Genomic DNA, 19,335 nt, shown 5'->3' with positions numbered 1-19,335 from the left:
AATTACAATTTGTTAATTATAGAGCTAAATCAAAATTTAGACCAAGTTTTTTTTTAAATATAACAATCCAATGCCTGCAAATAATAGAGTACCTACAAATATAAATGTGAGTGAGTTCATATCAGCTTACCTTAAATACGCACATGACTATCTACATCGTGATATATAGATTAGAGGCATTTATAAAAATGTGATATATTTTTTTATTAACTACTTACCTTTTAAACCTATAACCTTCAACAAAAAATAAACAACACAACTTAATTACAAATTACTTAATTACAAAATTATACATACTTACTGGGGACTCCTATCCGCCATTTGAAGATTCAGCGCATACCTTGTTACTATAGCCTGGAGATTGAAATTCATACTATACATTTTTATTACGGTCTCATTCCAGGCCAGGAGTTCCTTGACAAATACGAATAGGAGCCCCAGTACATAATTCTTTACATATTGTATTTCATTATTATAAAACGTTTATAATACGATAATGTTCTCTACATTCGCGTCACTAGAATCATCTGAGTATTCCGCTGAGGACGACAAGGGCTATCGCAAAGGCCAGAGGGAGGGATATCCGCTGCAAAGACTGGCTGTTGGTTTGATCTTGACATTCACCTGAAAAGAAAATAATATTATGAAAACATTTTATGCAATCCTATTTTCTCTGCCGTCGAGCGTAGTATAGTAATAGCATAACAAAAATAATACGATGCCTTATATTGTGCCATATTTTTCGCTTGGCTCCATGGCATCTATTCCAGCTCGCTTGCTTACAAAGGCCTTGACGACTCCTAGCTTGGTGATTTAAAATTAGAGCACTCTCTACAAAATAAACTCTCATAGACCAATAAACCACCATTCCAATCCAATCCAACTCGAGCTACACTACACACAAATTACTATTTCAAGTAAGTTAGAGTCTTCGTCCAGAAAAATGGACTGTGTAGGTAGTAGGTACCTTTATAGTTCACCTTTTATAAGTAAGAAAAATAAACCCTTACCCGTAGGCGAAGCGTTGAAGACCAGCGCCACGTCATCGCCGCCGCGCTCGCAGTTGTTGGCCGACCGGGTGACGGCCAGGCTGGCACCGCGGTCCCGGGATACGAAGCAGTACCTCCTGGCTGCCGTACTGTCGCGGGTCACGGGCGTCGTCACGACAAAGGAGACGCCCTCTTCGTACCAGCCACCGTGGCAGGTGTACGCTGTGGAGGGTTATGGAAAGGATTGAGACGTGAGCTTTGAAAAGATGGTGCAGTGAGGTTACCACCACCAAACATTAGCAATTAACAATCTGACTGTCAAATCTGAAGTAACTTAAATAGATCTTGACAGGCGAAGATGCTAAAGGATTGTGAATTGCTAATGTGTCGGTAGAGGTCAATGACGAAGGAATAAAGAGAGGACCTGGCATAAAAATCGGTACTTAAAAATATATCGTCGTCTCTTTTTAACTTATTACAGAGTACATTACATTAGCAATTAACAACCTGACTGTCAAATCCGAAGTAACTTGAATGGATCTTGACAGGCGAAGATGCTAAAGGATTGTGAATTGCTAATGTGTTCGGTAGAGGTCAAGTATAGGTACGGTAGCTGGTCTTCTTGCCATCTTGACGAATACTTCAGGTTCGGAGCAGGGTACAAAACTTTACTAACTTTAAAGTGTTATTGTTGAGTTATATGTAAGTAATAAACGGTCGTGTAAAATCTTTAGGAAATGTATTATTTGAGTGGAGACGATTTTAAGAAAAAGACATGCGTTGGTGATTTAACGAAAGCAGTAAAAACTTCTTACCTGTGACCATTTCCTTGCTATCACAAGTGGAGTAGAATTCCATGTTCTTCGCTGAATTGCAGCCAACTTCTAACCTATCATAGTTGTTGACCAAGCACCGGCCCATGTCGAAGTCATCCACTTGCCTTCGACTCCTCAACATTGGGGCATCAGACATATTCCTTACGCTAAAATTGAAAACCCTAGTACCATTTATTCTACGATTATGTTCATGTATTGCTTTATCTCGTTTATTCTTGATCTTGTGATCATGAGTTCTTTCTCTTTCCCCGACTAAAGACCGCACACTTCGCAAGTGTCGGTTCGGTTGTATTTTGTATTTGCCAGGATAAGGGCACTCCTTTGATTCGGGACTGCTCGCTGAAAAGAGAAAATACAACGCGTTATAATTTGTCATACCATCACAGACACAGGCTATAGCACCGAATCCGATCCATATACATCAGGGGTCATTTGCTACATATCAGCATATCATCCAGCTACAATCTCCAGGGTACCCTGTACCCTGCAACTCACCAACTAAAGTGACATAAGGCGCAGTAACCGCGTCGAAGTGGTGCGGCGAGCAGGCATCGTCGGGTCGCAGGGTGGGCGTCCCGCGCTGCAGCTCCGCTATGAAGGTATCCCGCTTGTAGAGCACCACACACACGTAGCGGGATACACTGGAATGAGGAAATCAGGAGTTTAGGGAAGAAAACAGAGAAATGAGGTTAATCGAGGTTAAATAAAGCGAACTCATTTCCGCGCTACATGATCTTTTCGGCAGCCGCATACCTACTATTAAAGCTACCTCACGATGGTTCACTGTAAAAGCAAGATACACCAAGTCGGAGCAATTTTTGTTAAAAGTGGCATGATGCCAATATAAATGACCACTGATTAGTGGTAGCCATCTATCATCATCCGTCATAATCGTCCACTAAAGGACACATACGCCTCTCCCAAAGGGTGCCATAAATCAAGTGAAATAACAAAATCATGCGGTCAATTCATTTGCACAAATTAATATATTTTTAGGTAATACAGTAGTCATACTTTAATTGCTTAGCTGTTCTGCTTGTATTAAGAAACCACTCACCAATGATGCTGCCAATGCGCCACCAGCGCCACCGAGTTCCCGCTCGGCGAGCTGGCCTTCACGTTCACACAGTAGACCTTCACGTCAGCACCGGTCTGGTTGGTGATCCGCAGCGTGGCGTTCTTCTGGTAGAACGTGTAGTTGCTGCTGAAGTCCAGCGTGTGCCACGTGTGCGAGAACGTCATCCATGCAGGGAACTGGCAGTTGAAGCGGACTGACACTGGAATTGGACGAGAGAACATTTTGGTAAAGGTGTGCTGTTTTACGTCTTCGCAACGCAAATATGTGTAGGGTTGTAATTTACAGTGAGGAAGAAACAGTAAATAATTGAGTATATTCATTCTACATATTTTCTGTGGGGGTTTAAGTACCTGCATCTCACTCTCTCGAATTGAGCTTTTCTGCACATGCGCAAGTTCTAAACTCCTTACCTAAGCTTGCACCATTTCCCACCATGCTGTATGAATACACATTTCAGTAACTTATTGGTTGGGTGTCATATCCGGACTAATTTTCTAGCCAATTTCCCTTATATATTTTTCAATGATCAGCTAAATTTACTCCAAGTCCAACCAGTCCTAAAACTCCTCACACTCCCTAAACCCTACACACTACATACCCCGTTTCAAAGCCATGGTCCTAGACCCCTCGGTGGCGCTGAACAGTCCGTTGCACGTGGCGTCCCCCGACTGCGCCACGCGGTACGGTCATGTGCAGAGAAACCTGACCATCTCATAGTAACAATGCTTCTGAGAGGGTTCCGATTTCTCTGCTTTATGCTGGATGCTGCGGATATAGGACGTACAACTAGTCCTAGGACTCCTCACACCCACTAAAGCTTACTCCACATACCCCGTTTCAAAGCCATGGTCCTAGACCCCTCGGTGGCGCTGAACAGTCCGTTGCACGTGGCGTCCCCGGACTGCGCCACGCGGTACTCCACGCCGCCAGAGCTCTCCTCCTTCATGCTGCTGGATGCTGGGAATGGAGGAATTGAGAGGTTAGAGAGGGTTGTGGATTGGAAGATAGAGTTTGTGAAAGCAAACCACGCTTGATCGTGTGCCTCACGCCTATCGAACACACTCTTTTTACACACATCACGATCCTCCGCAAGCTCTTCCCATCATACGTCATTCATCATATTTTTTGTCAAAACACAATTGGTCTGGAAAAAATACTCTAAATGTTTATAGGAATCTTGACGTCCTCTTGATCAAACCATAATGGTACAATCGTATGATATTTGTAAAGAGTGGTTACAATAAAGTGAATCAAGTGTCTGCTTCTATCAGTCAAAGAATCGATTACCAATATATTCTAAAGAGCTAAGTTTAATAGGAGACAGCATTTTTCTACTCATTATACTAGATCTAAAACCCTGGGAGGTGAAACGTGATAAATTGTGATGATGGTGGAAAAACTCACTGATTCCATTGGTCTTCTCGTACACGAAGCAGCGGTACCGGTCCTCGTTGCTGGTGGCGTGGTTGTGGTGGATCTTGCCCACCAGGAAGCGCAGGCTGCCCTCCTTCCACGTCGCCAGGCACTCCAGCTCCTCCACTAGAACGGAGATTTGAGAGGTTCTATTGTGTGTTTCGTATGGAAGACAATAAGATTCATTCCACTGGAAGAGTTCGAGAGATTCTGTTGTGTGTTTCGTATGGGAGACAATAATATCCATAGACAGACAGATATAAAATAAAGATATACAGTCACATCGCGAACAATGAAAAAGTTCCACTTACAAAATGTTGACACCAAATTATTAAAACATAATTTATAATTTGATCTACTTAAAAATTTTCTTTTTTAGTTGGTAATGTTCTGATGCACTGTTAAATGTACTTGAATAGTGCTGACAGCTTTTCCGTCTTATTGTCAGTACTCACTATGGTTATTACTCGATAGTTCTCGAAGTAATACCGTATGTGAGTAGAGGCTATAAGAGTAATTTGGTGCTGCATATTGTCTTTTGATCTTTTTCATTGCTTGTGAGTGTATATTGTCGATTTTGTCATTCACTGTATGAAAATCTACACACCGGATCCTACTGTCCTAATCTAAGCATCCCAATTATATGCATACTGAGTCAAATTATTTATGCGAGTTTAAGAGGAATATAGTATAAAAATATACATCGAACAAGTATTATACTCAGGCATCCGTTTGAATAATGCAAGTGTTCAGTTATACAAAAAGGAAACATCCAAGAAATGAGCTCGACAGCACGACATATAAAATTAATATAGAAGCTCACTGGGAATGTTAAGGCGAAGTACGAAACGCTTCGCGTGCTTTTGTGTTTAATAAATTATGAAACTACGGATTCTGATTCCTATTTGTATGAAATATTTATGTCAGTGTTTGTGAATTAGTGTGATGTGCTTCCTAAAGTTGATGTAGTCTTTATAAATTTTTGAATACATCGGTATTTTTATACAATAACGGTTTTCTTTTCGGCTTTGCAAATTAGTTTTTTTTAACTTTCGGCATAATTTTTACCTAGTCGGTTAGTCCTTTATATTGTTAGTCAGTTTCAAATCCACTACAACATCATGTTGTCCACTTAAAAGCTGTTATTTTAGGTCCGGCATTTGCTAAATCTAAACCACAGTCTAAACAATGGGCGACAATCTGTTGGAAACATGCCGGGACATATGTGAACAATCTTGTCCAGGCATGAAAGATATATTGCTTTAGAACACATTTGTATGTTGGATAACTAAAGTATTACGAAAATACTTTCGGAAGTTTTAGTTTTATTAGTTGCTTGCTGTGGAAGAGCACCAAGAAATTTGAAATTACCTACGTAAACTGTGTAATGTTAACGTACAAATAATAATAATAATAAATATTAAGAGGAAAAGTGTACCATAGTTTACAGAACATACCATCGCGGAAAACAATACAGAGCTAAAATTCTCAACTATAGGTAAGCCTTTTGAGCCGTGAGCCTAAATTCATTACAATATATGGTCTTTGGCTGGTGGAGAATTAGCTACCATTACGTTTCCGGGTTACCCTATTTTCGGGAGGGTTTCATTTCTTCCTTATTCCTGTAAGGCTAGGTCTACATACCTGTGCTCTCGGAGCCATGCACATCGGGACAGGCCTGGTAGTTAAGAAGCAGTCGAGAGTCTTCCGTGCAGCTCTCGATCGACGACACAGGACTCTTGCAGTCCCCGTGACCCCTGGAAGATTATACATTTATTTTATAGTCATCTCTATTTTTAAGGAACTTAGATACAGAAAAAAATGATTAGAAAGTCAATTTAACAAAACTCTTGGTTTGCTTAGGTCCACACAGCATCGCGGACCTTGAGTCTATTACCCATATTGACTGTGCTGAAAACCTTTGTTGAAATACTAGAGTTTTAGGGGGCAACGTCCAAGGACCAACACTGGTAATAAGTAATAATCCACCTTGAGCATAAGTCATCTTCTGACATGTTGTGTGTATATTAAAACCGTAAATTGAATTCAGCTTAATGAGAAAGGTCTAGGGCAAACCAAGAAGCCCGCTGATGATGGACCTAAGTCTTACCTGTTGTAAGTGAAAGAGAAGGGTCCCTTCAGCGGGCAGTCGACGGGATCAGCACTCTCCCGGAACATGGAGTAGAGCAGGGCGTCGCCCGTGATCAGCGAGCAGAGGTGCGGGAGCGCGTCCCGGCGGTGGCAGAATGCTGGAATTAGAGAAAGAAAGAGATAAGATATAAGTCATATCTGCCGAGAAACCGATAACCGCTGGGGTAGACGAGTTCTCGCGTGGAGACCATGAACAGACAAACGCAGCGTGGGACGCTCTCTTGCGCTGGACCGACGACCTCAGGCGGTTTGCTGGTGGTGGTTGGATGAGGACGGCCGAGGACCGAGTATTGTCACGCTCCTTGGGAGAGGCCTATGTCCAGCAGTGGGTAATTGTTGGCTGATGATGATGGTGACAGATAAAGATAAAGAAAGAAAACATTTATTTGACACACTCGCAACAACAACAAAATTATACAGAAAGCATGTCTATTAATGGCTATCCCGAACAGTATTTCAATAACTTTTTAAACCTTTGTCACGATCAGAATAAAAAATGACAGATATAATTGAATTATTTACCGTCTACTGTTTACTAAAGTAACGCCCTGCCTACACGTACAAGTAGATAACTCTTGTTAACTCGGCAAAACTGATTCTTCAGCTGTTTGACTATTCAGTTAGTGTTTATAAATGTTCAAAAGGTACTTGTACCAACTGGAAATAACTTGTTCACTATTATATTGATGGTTAAATCGGGTTCTAGCGGAGTTCTAGTTGCTCTGGAGCCATCTAAAATTTAAGCAAACTTTGCCCGAGCAGCTATCGTCGAGGTATGAACTAATTGATTTTATTGGAATCTTGGAATTTTAGCTGCAGCTTGAAAACCTATGTAATAAAGTTAATGAAGGCTTTTGATATTGGTACTTACTCTCTTTGTATTGGAGCACGTTTTTATGCTTCTCGTGCATCACGACACAGCGGTAGCACCCTTTTCTGTAACAATCGAAATACACTTAAATAAATATGCTGAAAAAAATATTGTTGCCTACTCAAGTTGATTTCAAAGTTTGCTCGTCTTTTGAAACAGAAGCCCTTTTATTATTGAAGCTAAGTTTTCAAATTTTACTCTAGTCCAGAATTTTTGTGAAGACACAAATGTAAATGATGTAATAGTCAAATGAAATCGTTTCTTGATGAGAGGAGTGAAGGTCCATCATCTCTCGGGAAACCAGAGACAGAGACACAGAGTGTCAACATGGTAAGACTCTAGTGGACACATTTTTCCATCAAACTACGCCATATAAATGTATCCATCCATCTAATACTAGCCAAACTTCGAATCCCAAAATTAGCTTTCTTAACCAACCGCCCTATCTTAGATTACAACAAATGGCACCACTTACTCATCAACAATGAGGAACTTGTCCCCCTCTGAAGACAGGCACTTGCCCTTGTTGGACAGGCGGTCACCGTCTATGAGGATGGGCTGGATCACCCCCGACTGGAACCAGCGCCCGTGCCAGTGGGAGGGAAACATGCAACCTGGAATGAGAGGACTAGTCAGTTGTCGGTCAAACATACGTGAAAAGATCAAGATTGGGGACAGGGCTACTCTTTCTTGGAACATAAAGTTTTGAGCTGTAATTCAATTGGTATGTTTAGTGCAACAAGATAGATTCGCGGTTATTGCAACAGCCGGATGTCCAGTGGACATTGTCCACACGGATAGAATAATCCTCATCATTAGGTATCTGTCATTAGACTGCTACGCACCGCACGGTGCGGTGTTTGTTTGAAAAATACGGCATATTATGTCTATCAGATTAAGTAGGAAAGAGAGATAATTATATCTGCGTGATTTCTGTTCCACAAGCTGAAATCGATCATCAAAGACCTCTGGCGATAAGGCAGACCAGCGCCACTGGATTAGATTTCACCGATGTGTGGTCATGTAAGTGGTATAGGTTTCTTGACAGATGCGACCTTCGTCGTCATTATGCCATAAGATCTAAGTACCTAACAAGATAACTGAGTTACTTAGTTAAGTACGTTATTTACTGTATAATAGTATAAGTACAACTTAAAATTTATAATGGCTGGCTACTCCGTATCTATCTCACGACTAGCAGTCAGGTTTCCTGTCGCACACGACAAATGCACCCCCGGCTCCATTAAAGTCGTGTTATTGATACACATTGTTGAAAGATTACGATAAATGGCCGCAATTACAATACAATGGCTCCCGCAGTCTGCACTCACGCTACTTGGAGCCACCATGTTACCAAATGAAGACGATGAATAAAAATGAGGATTGAATAATTTTGAAGTAGCATGATAGGGGCTTATGTGTGTCATTTTAAATCACTTATGTTGGTAAGTAAGTGTTAGAATTCATAAGTGTAAGTCTTGTAAGTAGCTACAGGTATTGGACATATTGTAATAATAAAATATTTACACCTTTTTTCATTTCATAAGCTCCGTCTCAATTTACAAACTCTATCTTCAATTCATTTGAAAGATTATTTAAAAAGTTTTCTCTTTCCCTAACGATTATATGCAAAGTTGTGACATTTCGAGTTACTTATTGTATGAGTTTTCGCTTAGCTGGGTCAAGTACAGTTTCAGAGGTCACGAAACCTTAAAAAATATCTTCTTGTAAATTAACTAGCTCAGTTCAAATTAGGACCTTATCGCGGTAGGGCAAGAAAGGTATTTGTGTGGTGTGGTATGAAGATATTTTCTACCGTGATCTCATTTTGTATTATTTTAAGGGCGCAAAACAGAGTTCGGAACGGAAGGTGCCCCTATTATTTTCAATTACACTTAAAAAATCCGCAATGTGTTATTTGGCTGGAAGATTTTTCTTAATCATTATAGCTGAATAATGGGGAAAATTTATTAGTTTTAAGAGTTCTCGGTGGAGTGTGGAGGTTTGTTTTTGTTAGGAACCGTGAGTTATTTGTAAAAGACGCCTGTTTTTTGGCAGGAAATCTGCGTGAAGAATAATTTAGCTCTCAATCTTTGTGTTCGCACTTTCAGTTCATGAGGGGCGTGTACATTTTCAGTTTCTTTTGTTTTTTATATAAGTACATACTTTTTTTTGTTTGTATTTTTTGACAAAACTTATTAGTGGTGAAGAAAGAATTATAATAAACATTGTAGATAACAGAAATAAAACGGATTCTTGGGAAATGTATCATTGTGATATTTAATATGAAAACTACTGTACTGTATGTTAATGTTCTGTACTGTACTAATTATCGCACCTCAATGCAGATATGTTTCATGCTGATCAAAATTAAAAGCCAGAAATTAATTTGTATTTGTTTATTTTTTTTTTATCCCTGATGAACACCACCCTATACATAAGCTTTGAATCTGACACTGGTCAAACAATAACACTTTGTAAATTGCACAAGGGTGCTAAACACGCAACCTCCCCTCTCTACTGCGTTGTCGGTTAAAACTGCCACTTTGCGTGCACATATTTCCTAATTATTTACGGGTTTGTCTGTCTGTTACATTCTTGCAATGCCGAAAACCGTTCCACATACAAAATTATACAAGTTCCACAAAAGTGGTCAAATTAGGGAAACCCCTCGTTAATAGAAAGCGTTTTATTTCATTTCTGTTTTTTTTTTGACGATTGTATGGTGAAGTGGTTCATGACTCTGACTACTCGGCTGTGCCATTTCAAAACACAGTAACAGCCAAGAGACAAAATTTTCAGGAGAGCCAGAAAACGTTTTTGTCCCTTCATTTCAATGCCCTGGTAAAACTAATTATATTGAATTAATAATAACGTAATAATTTATATGTTTTTTCTTTTTTTATATGTTTTGGATGCTTTACATAATATAAATCAAATTTTGCAGCACCTTTACACGACCGCACTATAAGTAATAGCTGAAATACCGGCATATTTTTAAGTTTGTTTTTTGTTTTATCTAAATGAACTGAATCGCCATATTAAGAAGGCATGTCTGACACGAACATTATTTATGGCTGCCTTAAATTAGACAATATTTCCTAAATTTTGAGCTAAAATTAGTTTACTATGTTTGAGTTTTTTTTTGGTTTATGCAAAATAGGGCTAGTAGAAAGGTTCTGACGAGAAAGGTTTCTGTAGCTTTTATAAAGTAGACAAAATTTCCTTATGTTGTACTTTTAATTCAACTCTCTAGGTCTCATTGGTTCAAAGATACAGGTTCTGAAATATCTGATATTTTTTTCGAAAAAAGTGTTAGTAATAATGTATGCCATTTGTGACTTACTAAAATTAACGGGCAAAAATTGACCTTTGCTGACCATTTCAAAACCTAGTATGAGCCATTGACCATTTTAAAACACAGTAAGTCATTTTCACTTACTATGTTTTAAAATGGTTGGTGGCTCTTACTATGTTTTAAAATGGTTTTCGTGGCATTTTTGATATCGCAGGGTGGAGTTACTAGGTTTTATAATTTTTATTTTCGTTTCTGAGCGGTTTTTTGATATTCTGACAATGCAGTTTTGTGCACAGCCGCCTAAAATAATGTATAAATCAAAGACCCGATTTTTTTTAAGTTGGCGCTTACTGTGTTTTGAAATGGCACAGCCGTAGCCGTACTGTCTCGAAGGTCCCGCGTTCGATTCCGGGGCGGAAGAGATGTTTGTTATGTGATGTTGGGCGTTAAATGACAGTGTTATTGTATGATATCTCCAACGTGCGGAGATTGTAATAAACCTCCAGTAGACTCGATCTCTAATCTGTGGTATTTTCAGGTTTGAAAGCTGAAGTAATAGGGTGGGTACGTCGAGTGAAGTGAACTGGGACTAGGGCAGAGCAGAGCAAATATTAGTTGGAGTTGAAGTCAAAGTTGGCGTCCTATTTAACTCACAGCTCCTGCACCTCTAGGAAAAAAATACTTGAGCGATCACAAAGGGTCATACTTATATACTACTTAAATTATACAAATCATACTTATTAAAGAATAATGTTTCATAAAAAATGCGCTTTCAAGGAATAAAAAAGAAATGAACTTAATTTAAATCGGTTCATCCGTATAGAACAACGCTCTGTCCATAGACAGACACACACTAACTACTTATAACATCTACTTTATCGGTCAGAGGTTAAGAAATTACCTACTAAGTATACTTTGAGGTCAATTTATTTTGGTCGTGCATTAAATTTTGTCGTATAAAGTTAATTACTTAATTTTGGGTAAGGTATGGCATTCCTGAACTGATTTATTAACATAATAAGGAGTGATTATAAAAATGCCTCATGTTAGTAGGGAATGTTTTGTATAAAATATTAAGTACACGAATAACCACACACATGACATATTATGGTTATTGCCATAGAATAAACATGACTTATGACTATAATTATACTACATTCACCCAAGAACCGAGTACAAATATCTATCTTTAAACAAATATCTGTCTCGGCCGGGGATCGAACCCGAGACCTTCAGTATAGCAGTATAGTCAGGGCCACTAACTGATACACCGTTCGGTCGTAATATTCGGAATATTGTCCACATTCAACACAGGTGGTATCACTCTACGTCTAAAGCTGCGTACAGACCGGCCAAACGAACGCCAACGAACGGGTTTCGTTGACCTTTGTTGCTGCAATCTGCCCTGTATTATTTATGATAAATATCCATCGTTGGGCGTTCGTTGGGCGTTCGTCGGGCCGGTCTGTACGCAGCTTAAAATGAAACATATCGATCGCTATTAATTTGATCGCGCGAGCTGAACTCCTATTGGTTATCGGTTTGATAAATGTTCATCATTAGTAATGGGACCGCGAGAAACATTAACGGAAGGGTTCATTTTATACAGGTTGTTTCTCCCGTGAGCTTTTCTTTGCATTAAAATGTAGGTTTCTTTACTGTTTATGTTCCGCTATAATAATGTAAGGTTCCATAAAGTTCCATTTAAATACGTTCAGTAAAGCTTTTCGTAAAAAATACAAATACATATAATATTTATACACCAACACAATACACAAACCAATGTAGTGGTTGCGGGTAACCAGTAAGAATATAAACCTTGCTATTACTGAAAACATTTTTTCAGACGTCAATATATCCGGAGACATCAGTTCCTAAACAGAAATTAATGATGGCAGGGGCCCACAGCTGACTTAGGTGTGCTCTAGTGGACCGCAATCTTTCTCTTATTTTGCCTTTTTTCTGTGTCACTGGCACAAAACAGTAGTTTACGTCGAAAGGGATCGACTGCGTTCTATATTTAAACACTTACGGGTTTTTATCCTGCGCAGTCGGGGATTTAGTATTGGCAGCGAGCGAACGTTGGGAATTTCTACGTTAGGTACGGTTTGTTTAAAAAACCTTTTACTGTTTTATGGAATTTCTCGGTTGTATCTGGATAACAAAGCATTACTTTGAAACAGGTTATCTACCGTTAACTTGTAGGTATGTGTCGAGCCACCCACCCCCACTTTAACCAAGTCATATAATCTGTACCCCCTTGTCCCCTTTCAGAGCACTTCCCAGGAGATTGCTTGATATATTCACCTTTTCTAACAAAAAATTGCATCGCATTAGCTCTGTAAGTGATACTCTAATGGAGGCTTCGTTCACACGTTGTTTCTTCACATTTTCTTACATAGAGTTTGAAACTCTATTTTCGCTTCAAAATATTTCAAGTTTGAGCATGAATAAATATATTATAATCTTAATATAAAAAGTAAATAAAAAATTTACTGTGCCATATTTGCCTAGATTTCACAAATGTAAAAATGAAAACAAACGCAATTTCAACATGTAAATTAGAGAACAGAAGTTTCCATGGAGCGGATTCTATTTCCGTCTCTCGGGCCTAATTTATTCGACGACTCTTTAACAAACTTTTTGATTAAAATGTGTTGTAGGCATTTGTCAAGGGATAACACTGGCAATAAAAGTTACGGTAAGGTCACATTACGGTGATAAAAAGAAGTAAACGCCCCTAATTTGAATAAGGAATAGTTTTAAACTGGGATTTAGTGAAGACCATTTATTTTATGCCTTGGTAAGAATTAAAATTACTCGTAATTGCTTTAAAAAGTATTTACGTGAGAACCGCAGCGGCAAGGTGTCTGCTGTCAAAACTTTAAAATTAACGGCCAAAACAATAACTAAATTTAAATCACCTCGAAAACGAATCATATTTCACATTTTCTGACAACTTGATGCGATATCGGCCATTGGATCTCCCAAATTACCCTCTATTAGGGACAATTATAAAATTGGTTTTGTTACGGTCCAATTCGTATCGTTACAGATGAATAATATACGTGGAATATTTTTTTTGATTTTATAGATCAACTTCATCTCTGAAGGCTTTGGCGTTCTTTTAAGGTTTGCTAGAGCTAAGCAACTTCGGTTGCTATTAAGGTGTTAATATGTGATCCGAGCGCCCTCGGACAGATCATAGACTCGGGTTATGCTCTTTTTACTTTTGTAAGTACGATACTTGCAGCCTTGCACCTAGAATATTTTTATCATGTCAAACCGGAATAACTTATTGTTAGCTCTGCAACATTAAGTAAATGTCTATACAAGAAGCATAAAAGTTTGCAGTAGGGACTCAGTATCAATAAAACATAAAAAGTTAGGCCAGAGTGTGAGTAACAAAACAGTACATAATATTCACAACACGTACTTACAACCGCAAATTTAGTATTCTATAGCCGAGTTTTAAAACTGAATGCTGCTTATAACGGAAATAGCATATCCGAAATTCAAAATATTTATGTACATTTCGATAACAATCTTGCACATAATACGTATGAGGCCACACAAGAAACAAGGTCTTATGACTTCTACAAATGTATACTCTGAATTCATGTTGGAAATAGGTTATACTTTTTTTCTGGCTCGGATTACACCCTTAACTAAACAGCACTCCCATGACCTCAAACTCCTCATCGCTCATGGTAAAGTCAAGTGTCCAGCAGTCCAGGGTATAGATATTATACGTAATCTGTCTGCAGAATTCGCCTCCTGCATTCAAAGTCTGAAGTCGTGTCCGTCTCGGATGCCATCAATCGGTCAAGTAGCTCGTGTGTGCTTTACATTCGCGGTCTAGTTCAGTGGGACTATTCTTAACAGCTTAGCGATTCTATTACTTACTACACCGGCAAAGGTGAACATGGTTTCATTCATTCTCTGCCTATGAGGGTGAAGTGAAGGTGTATGATCTTCATACTTGGCATTGGCATAACTTACTGTTGTTGAGATTTTAACAAGAGTGACTGTTCAGAAGAAATACTAAGGAATATTCGTGTTGTGAATAGCTTTCCTGGTAATATAACGTCAAAGCCACTGCAGAAGTCGGCTCGTTACTGAGTAAATCATTTTTTAAAACGAAAAGTAGACGGATTACTTATGTTGGCTGACATTTGTGATTAAGTTCAAAGTATTAGTTTGGTTAAATATCCTTTATATCATCGTGTAGCATTTTAATTTTGTACTCGTTCATCAGAATAAAAAAAGTGTACATTGCTGAATACCCGAAGGCTGAGTCTGAGTGGAGTAGCGCGTATGCAGTCGGCCGATATGTATTAATATTCGATGTGGAGCAGGGTTGCCGCTGTCTGTCCGCCGTGAAGTATTCCAGCCAGGTTCTACCTCAGCTCTGAACTCAAGTCTAAAAAAGTGAACAAGTTGTGTGAATTTTCAAATGTTTTATTTCTAGCGAACGGTACCTTTTATGCCTTGGGAATTTTGCACCACATGCTTATTTGACTGGCTAATACTATAACCACGGTGACACACTCACACGATGAGAATAAATTTGTAGTTAAAACGTACTTTTTATTACATTTCCTGTATCTATCATTGTGATAATATTACGGTCGCATAGCTTTCTATAGTTCAGTGGCAAAAACCATTCCAAGCCTGCAAACCTCAAATCGCCCAAGGCCGGGGCGGCTGCTTATAACCAGTTAACCCTCAGACAATTTAGATCATCTATCCAATCTACGCCGACGTTGGTTTTAGCTCCCAACCCTAAAATATCCAATATCGATAGCTCTCGATACTGTATATTTACTCAACCATTACCAGGTTAAGTGCGGGTTAGGTGAAATATATACGTTTTCAACGTCGTAGGTGGTGTTATTAGAGATCCCTCCGAAAATTGGAGGTTTTGCTCTTGACCTTGTGTTTAGTTATGATGTGCTAAGTTGTGTTGTGTTTACGACTGGCCGGGAGTGGTGTGGTTGTGTAAGCAAAAATTAAATCTGCTCAGGGTAGGTAATGGAGTGTGTTGGAGGAAATTACATAAACTAAGAATGTTGGTTTTTTTCGGTACGGATTGGATATCACAGAGTAAGTACGACTATTATTTATTTTTTGCGGATGTTGAAATAATAGCATTTCAGAATAAAGAGTCGTGAGAACTTTTCCGCACTCAAAATATATTTTTGTCTTTTTATTACCACTTAAAATCTTAGCTTAATAAGCAGATACTCTTATTAATTACCTTATCAATAGTTAAATGTAAAAATTCCAAGTACCTATACGCAAACGTACAATTATATAATTTAGCTATTACAAATTAATTAAGTTAATAATGACTGTAGCTTTAATTATCTGCTCTAATGGCCAGAGTACAGATAAATAGGTGGTTTCTTTATACAGCTAAAGCAAACGCTATTCAAAGGAAAAAGCGTATTTATTTAAAGAACTGCACCATTGAGGACTTTTTTTTAATTTAGCTCAAAAGGTAAATATGTATATCAAATTAAAGATTAATAATAAAATGCTAATATTTATGGTCTAAAAAATTGGTCGTCGTCTTTTTAAGGTTCTTGTTTTTCGAAAAGACCCGATTTTATAAATATACGTAAGGTTGTAAAATACCGTATCTATAGGTAGGTATTTGACTGAAGTCACCTATAAAGTGAATTACAAACCGTAATTTTGACAAATTAAAATGGATTAATGTAGTCATGAATTGGTGAGATAGTATTGGCGGTCGAGCTTGCACATGCTCGGGATTCTTGATCTATGTTTTAGGATTAGGGTAGGATTAGACCATTCAAAAGAGGAAAACATGATTAAGAACGAACAATGTTATTACGATTCCGTATCTAAAGGGATCCAAAGGGACATAATTATTATGTTACTAGCTGTTCCCGCGAGCTCCGCTTTGCCTTAAAAAGTTTTCCCGTGGAAATTCCGGGATAAAAAGTAACCTATGTTCTTTCTCAGGGTCTAGACCATATGTATACCAAATTTCATTCAAATCCGTTCAGTAGTTTTGGCGTGAAAGAGTAACAGACAGATAGACAGACACAGTTACTTTCGCATTTATAATATTAGTTAGGATTAGAGATATCACTAACAAACAAAATGTGGAATCGTAGAAGATGCTGTTATTACGCTGTTTGAAACATGAAGTGGTTTGTCTAATATTGGTAATTATACTGAAACTAATCTATACCTCTCACATAAACCTATATTTCATTTTCTGTGTCAAACAAGCTAACACCTAAGCCAGAACCGTTAGTTTTCCAAACTACTTGAATGCAGAACCTCATTTTGAAGTAAGAATATTCCAAACAGTGCGATAACTGCAGTGAAGCCCCGTCCCCACTGTCGGGGGGTCCCCGCGGGCGCTAACCTACTTACTTCGACACTTCGGGCTTCCGCAACTGGGATAAACTATCTAAGCCGCATCAGTACTGTGCCCGGCTATTTACTACTGCATTGATGTCAAATAAAACTTTAAATAGATACCGATACACACAAATCCTGCTGTGTTTTAACTCGCTTTATTGTGTTGTGTTGGCGCGTGGCTCAATGTTTCTACGCTTATATTGGACATAGATAAATACACTGGTGTACAATTTATGTACATACTGAATGGAAAATTTACTTTAAAATGTAGGTTTAACGTATTTTTTCTATTTAAAGAAAATAAACACCAATAAGGAATTAAAATCAGTGTAAATTTTATAGACACCATCTCGATGCTTCACCAAATTGTACTGTCCTCGCGTTAAACTTTCAATTTGGCCCCATTTGCCTTGGCTCCCAGCGTAGCCACTGCTACCCGGCCATTGTTGATCGGCTGCCAAATCACCTGCGAAGGGTCCAACCAGCGATGAAACTAACTTTTACTGGGTAATGTTCACTGTGGTCTTTCAATTATTATGCTCATTTATAAATATTGCCTACCCCGCAAGGGAGTGCATTAGTACAAGGTGTGAGTGTTTGTTTTTTTTTTAATATTTAGAAGAATTAATAAAGTTAAGTTAATAAACTATTATAGTTTTTATATATATATGTTATAGATTTAATGTATGCTCGCGGTTACTTTCAGACTTTCAGATGTCAATGAAATATTTGAAATGGAAACCTTCGAATAGATTCGTTTGGTCGGATAACATTTTATGTCCTTCAGGCCAATTTCTGTTTTTAATGTTAACTGAAGCATATTTTCTGTGTGATTCGCAGTTTTTTTCAGTATATGATTTATAGAAATAAGGTTTAATCGAGTCTACTTGGTATACTCAGGATACGTTGTTTTTACAGTGTGTTCCTATCAAAGTGCACTGCCATGCTACAAAAAAACCTCATCCCATGATCGCTCACCAAAAAATAAACCTTTGTCGGGGAAACAACAATATCCACGTCAAGTTCTCATATAAATGATTCAACAGACGTGAAAGGCATCGATTGAATTCGGTTTGCTAGGTGGTGGGTAATTGTCCGGGCACTTTGGACCGCTGGCGGCGGCGGCGGCGGGGACATGGAAAACATTTTAACACGGCATCGGTCAGTCCGCCACCGATAAATGAGTGAACACGGGGAATTTAAAATAATATTTTCCTACTCTCGGGAACGCCGGCGAAAAATACCGAACAACTTTTTTATCACTTTCTAAGTTTGGCGCGTAAATCATTTTTCCAACTAAATTTTATATATTTTTGATAGGGAAATGCACATTTTTTGTGAACTGAAATGATATATACGCTGTATAAGTAGTAGCTGCAGCGAAACTAATTGGACGTCTAAATTTTATAGTGAACATTCGGTTTAAAAAAAAACACACAGCATCGATCGATTTCATGTAACATATTTGAAAAATTTGGAGCACTCAAAGCGATGCATTCCAAACAGCCACAGTGGAGCATTTTAAATTATTTCAACAGTTTCGAGCTAAATTAACCACAGTTTCGACGTAAATAAAATGCTCAAAGTGTTAGTTTAAGCTTACTTCCCCACACTGATTGTTTTAAACCTCTAAATTTGGAAACAATCTTCGTCGTCGTTAACACGTGTGGAACTCACTGGCCATTTTTTTTACTTAGCCCTGAATGGATGATGTAATAAGTCTACATAATATTAAATTGGTATTTAGGTATTATAAAGAAAAATATTAGAAATATTTTGTGGAAACCGTAAGTAATATAAGTTTAAAAAAATATAGTTTTATGTAGACATAATATAGTCATAATTATTATTATGGTGGTACGGTTCATGTATCTGTAGCAAATATCCGTATTTTATTCATTAAAAAAACCCGACATATTACCTAATACAGGATTAGATGGGTATAATTTATAAAGATTTAAGGGCGAAGTCGCTCGCCTTATGTGATATTAATCACGATCCCTAAGCCACGGAAATGAAGTTTTTAGGAATCCATGATTGAAATACGGAACCGGATATAGGAAGTACTTGAGTTCAACGGACCCAGCTGTAGCACGGTTGTGGCTTGAAGATAACTTATGGATTCAGATAAAATGAAAGGCTACCATTGATTTAGTTCTTATTTGATGTGCAATGTTGATTTTAGGTAGGTCGCTCTAGTTTACGAAAACGATGTTCCGTGGCGCTGTTGCTCTAACCACGACTGTTACTAGTAGCATTAATCGGTTTTTTGTTAAGCTAGTTATTCTTCTTATAGTGCC

The 19,335-nt window shown here is 38.3% G+C and overlaps 1 protein-coding gene across 1 annotated transcript in view; it reads right to left on the bottom strand.

Moving 5' to 3' along the window:
* Positions 1–430: 430 nt before the first annotated feature.
* The window catches only part of LOC105392766, a 59,788-nt gene continuing 40,883 nt past the window's right edge, over positions 431–19,335 (bottom strand). The window contains exons 3-13 of the mRNA XM_038122429.2: positions 7,814–7,952; positions 7,339–7,403; positions 6,427–6,565; positions 5,961–6,073; positions 4,308–4,442; positions 3,735–3,860; positions 2,883–3,102; positions 2,321–2,466; positions 1,805–2,164; positions 1,011–1,211; positions 431–624 (exon numbers count right to left, since the gene is read on the bottom strand). Of these exons, the coding sequence (XP_037978357.2) occupies positions 524–624; positions 1,011–1,211; positions 1,805–2,164; positions 2,321–2,466; positions 2,883–3,102; positions 3,735–3,860; positions 4,308–4,442; positions 5,961–6,073; positions 6,427–6,565; positions 7,339–7,403; positions 7,814–7,952 (1,745 nt within the window). The 3' untranslated portion in view covers positions 431–523. The remainder of the gene's footprint in view (positions 625–1,010; positions 1,212–1,804; positions 2,165–2,320; positions 2,467–2,882; positions 3,103–3,734; positions 3,861–4,307; positions 4,443–5,960; positions 6,074–6,426; positions 6,566–7,338; positions 7,404–7,813; positions 7,953–19,335) is intronic.

The sequence above is a fragment of the Plutella xylostella genome, chromosome 22 (genome assembly GCF_932276165.1).
Source record: "Plutella xylostella chromosome 22, ilPluXylo3.1, whole genome shotgun sequence".
Classification (NCBI taxonomy): domain Eukaryota; kingdom Metazoa; phylum Arthropoda; class Insecta; order Lepidoptera; family Plutellidae; genus Plutella; species Plutella xylostella.
The sequence above is the reverse complement of the archived record's forward strand: the minus strand, read 5'-3'. Positions and strand labels throughout refer to the sequence as shown.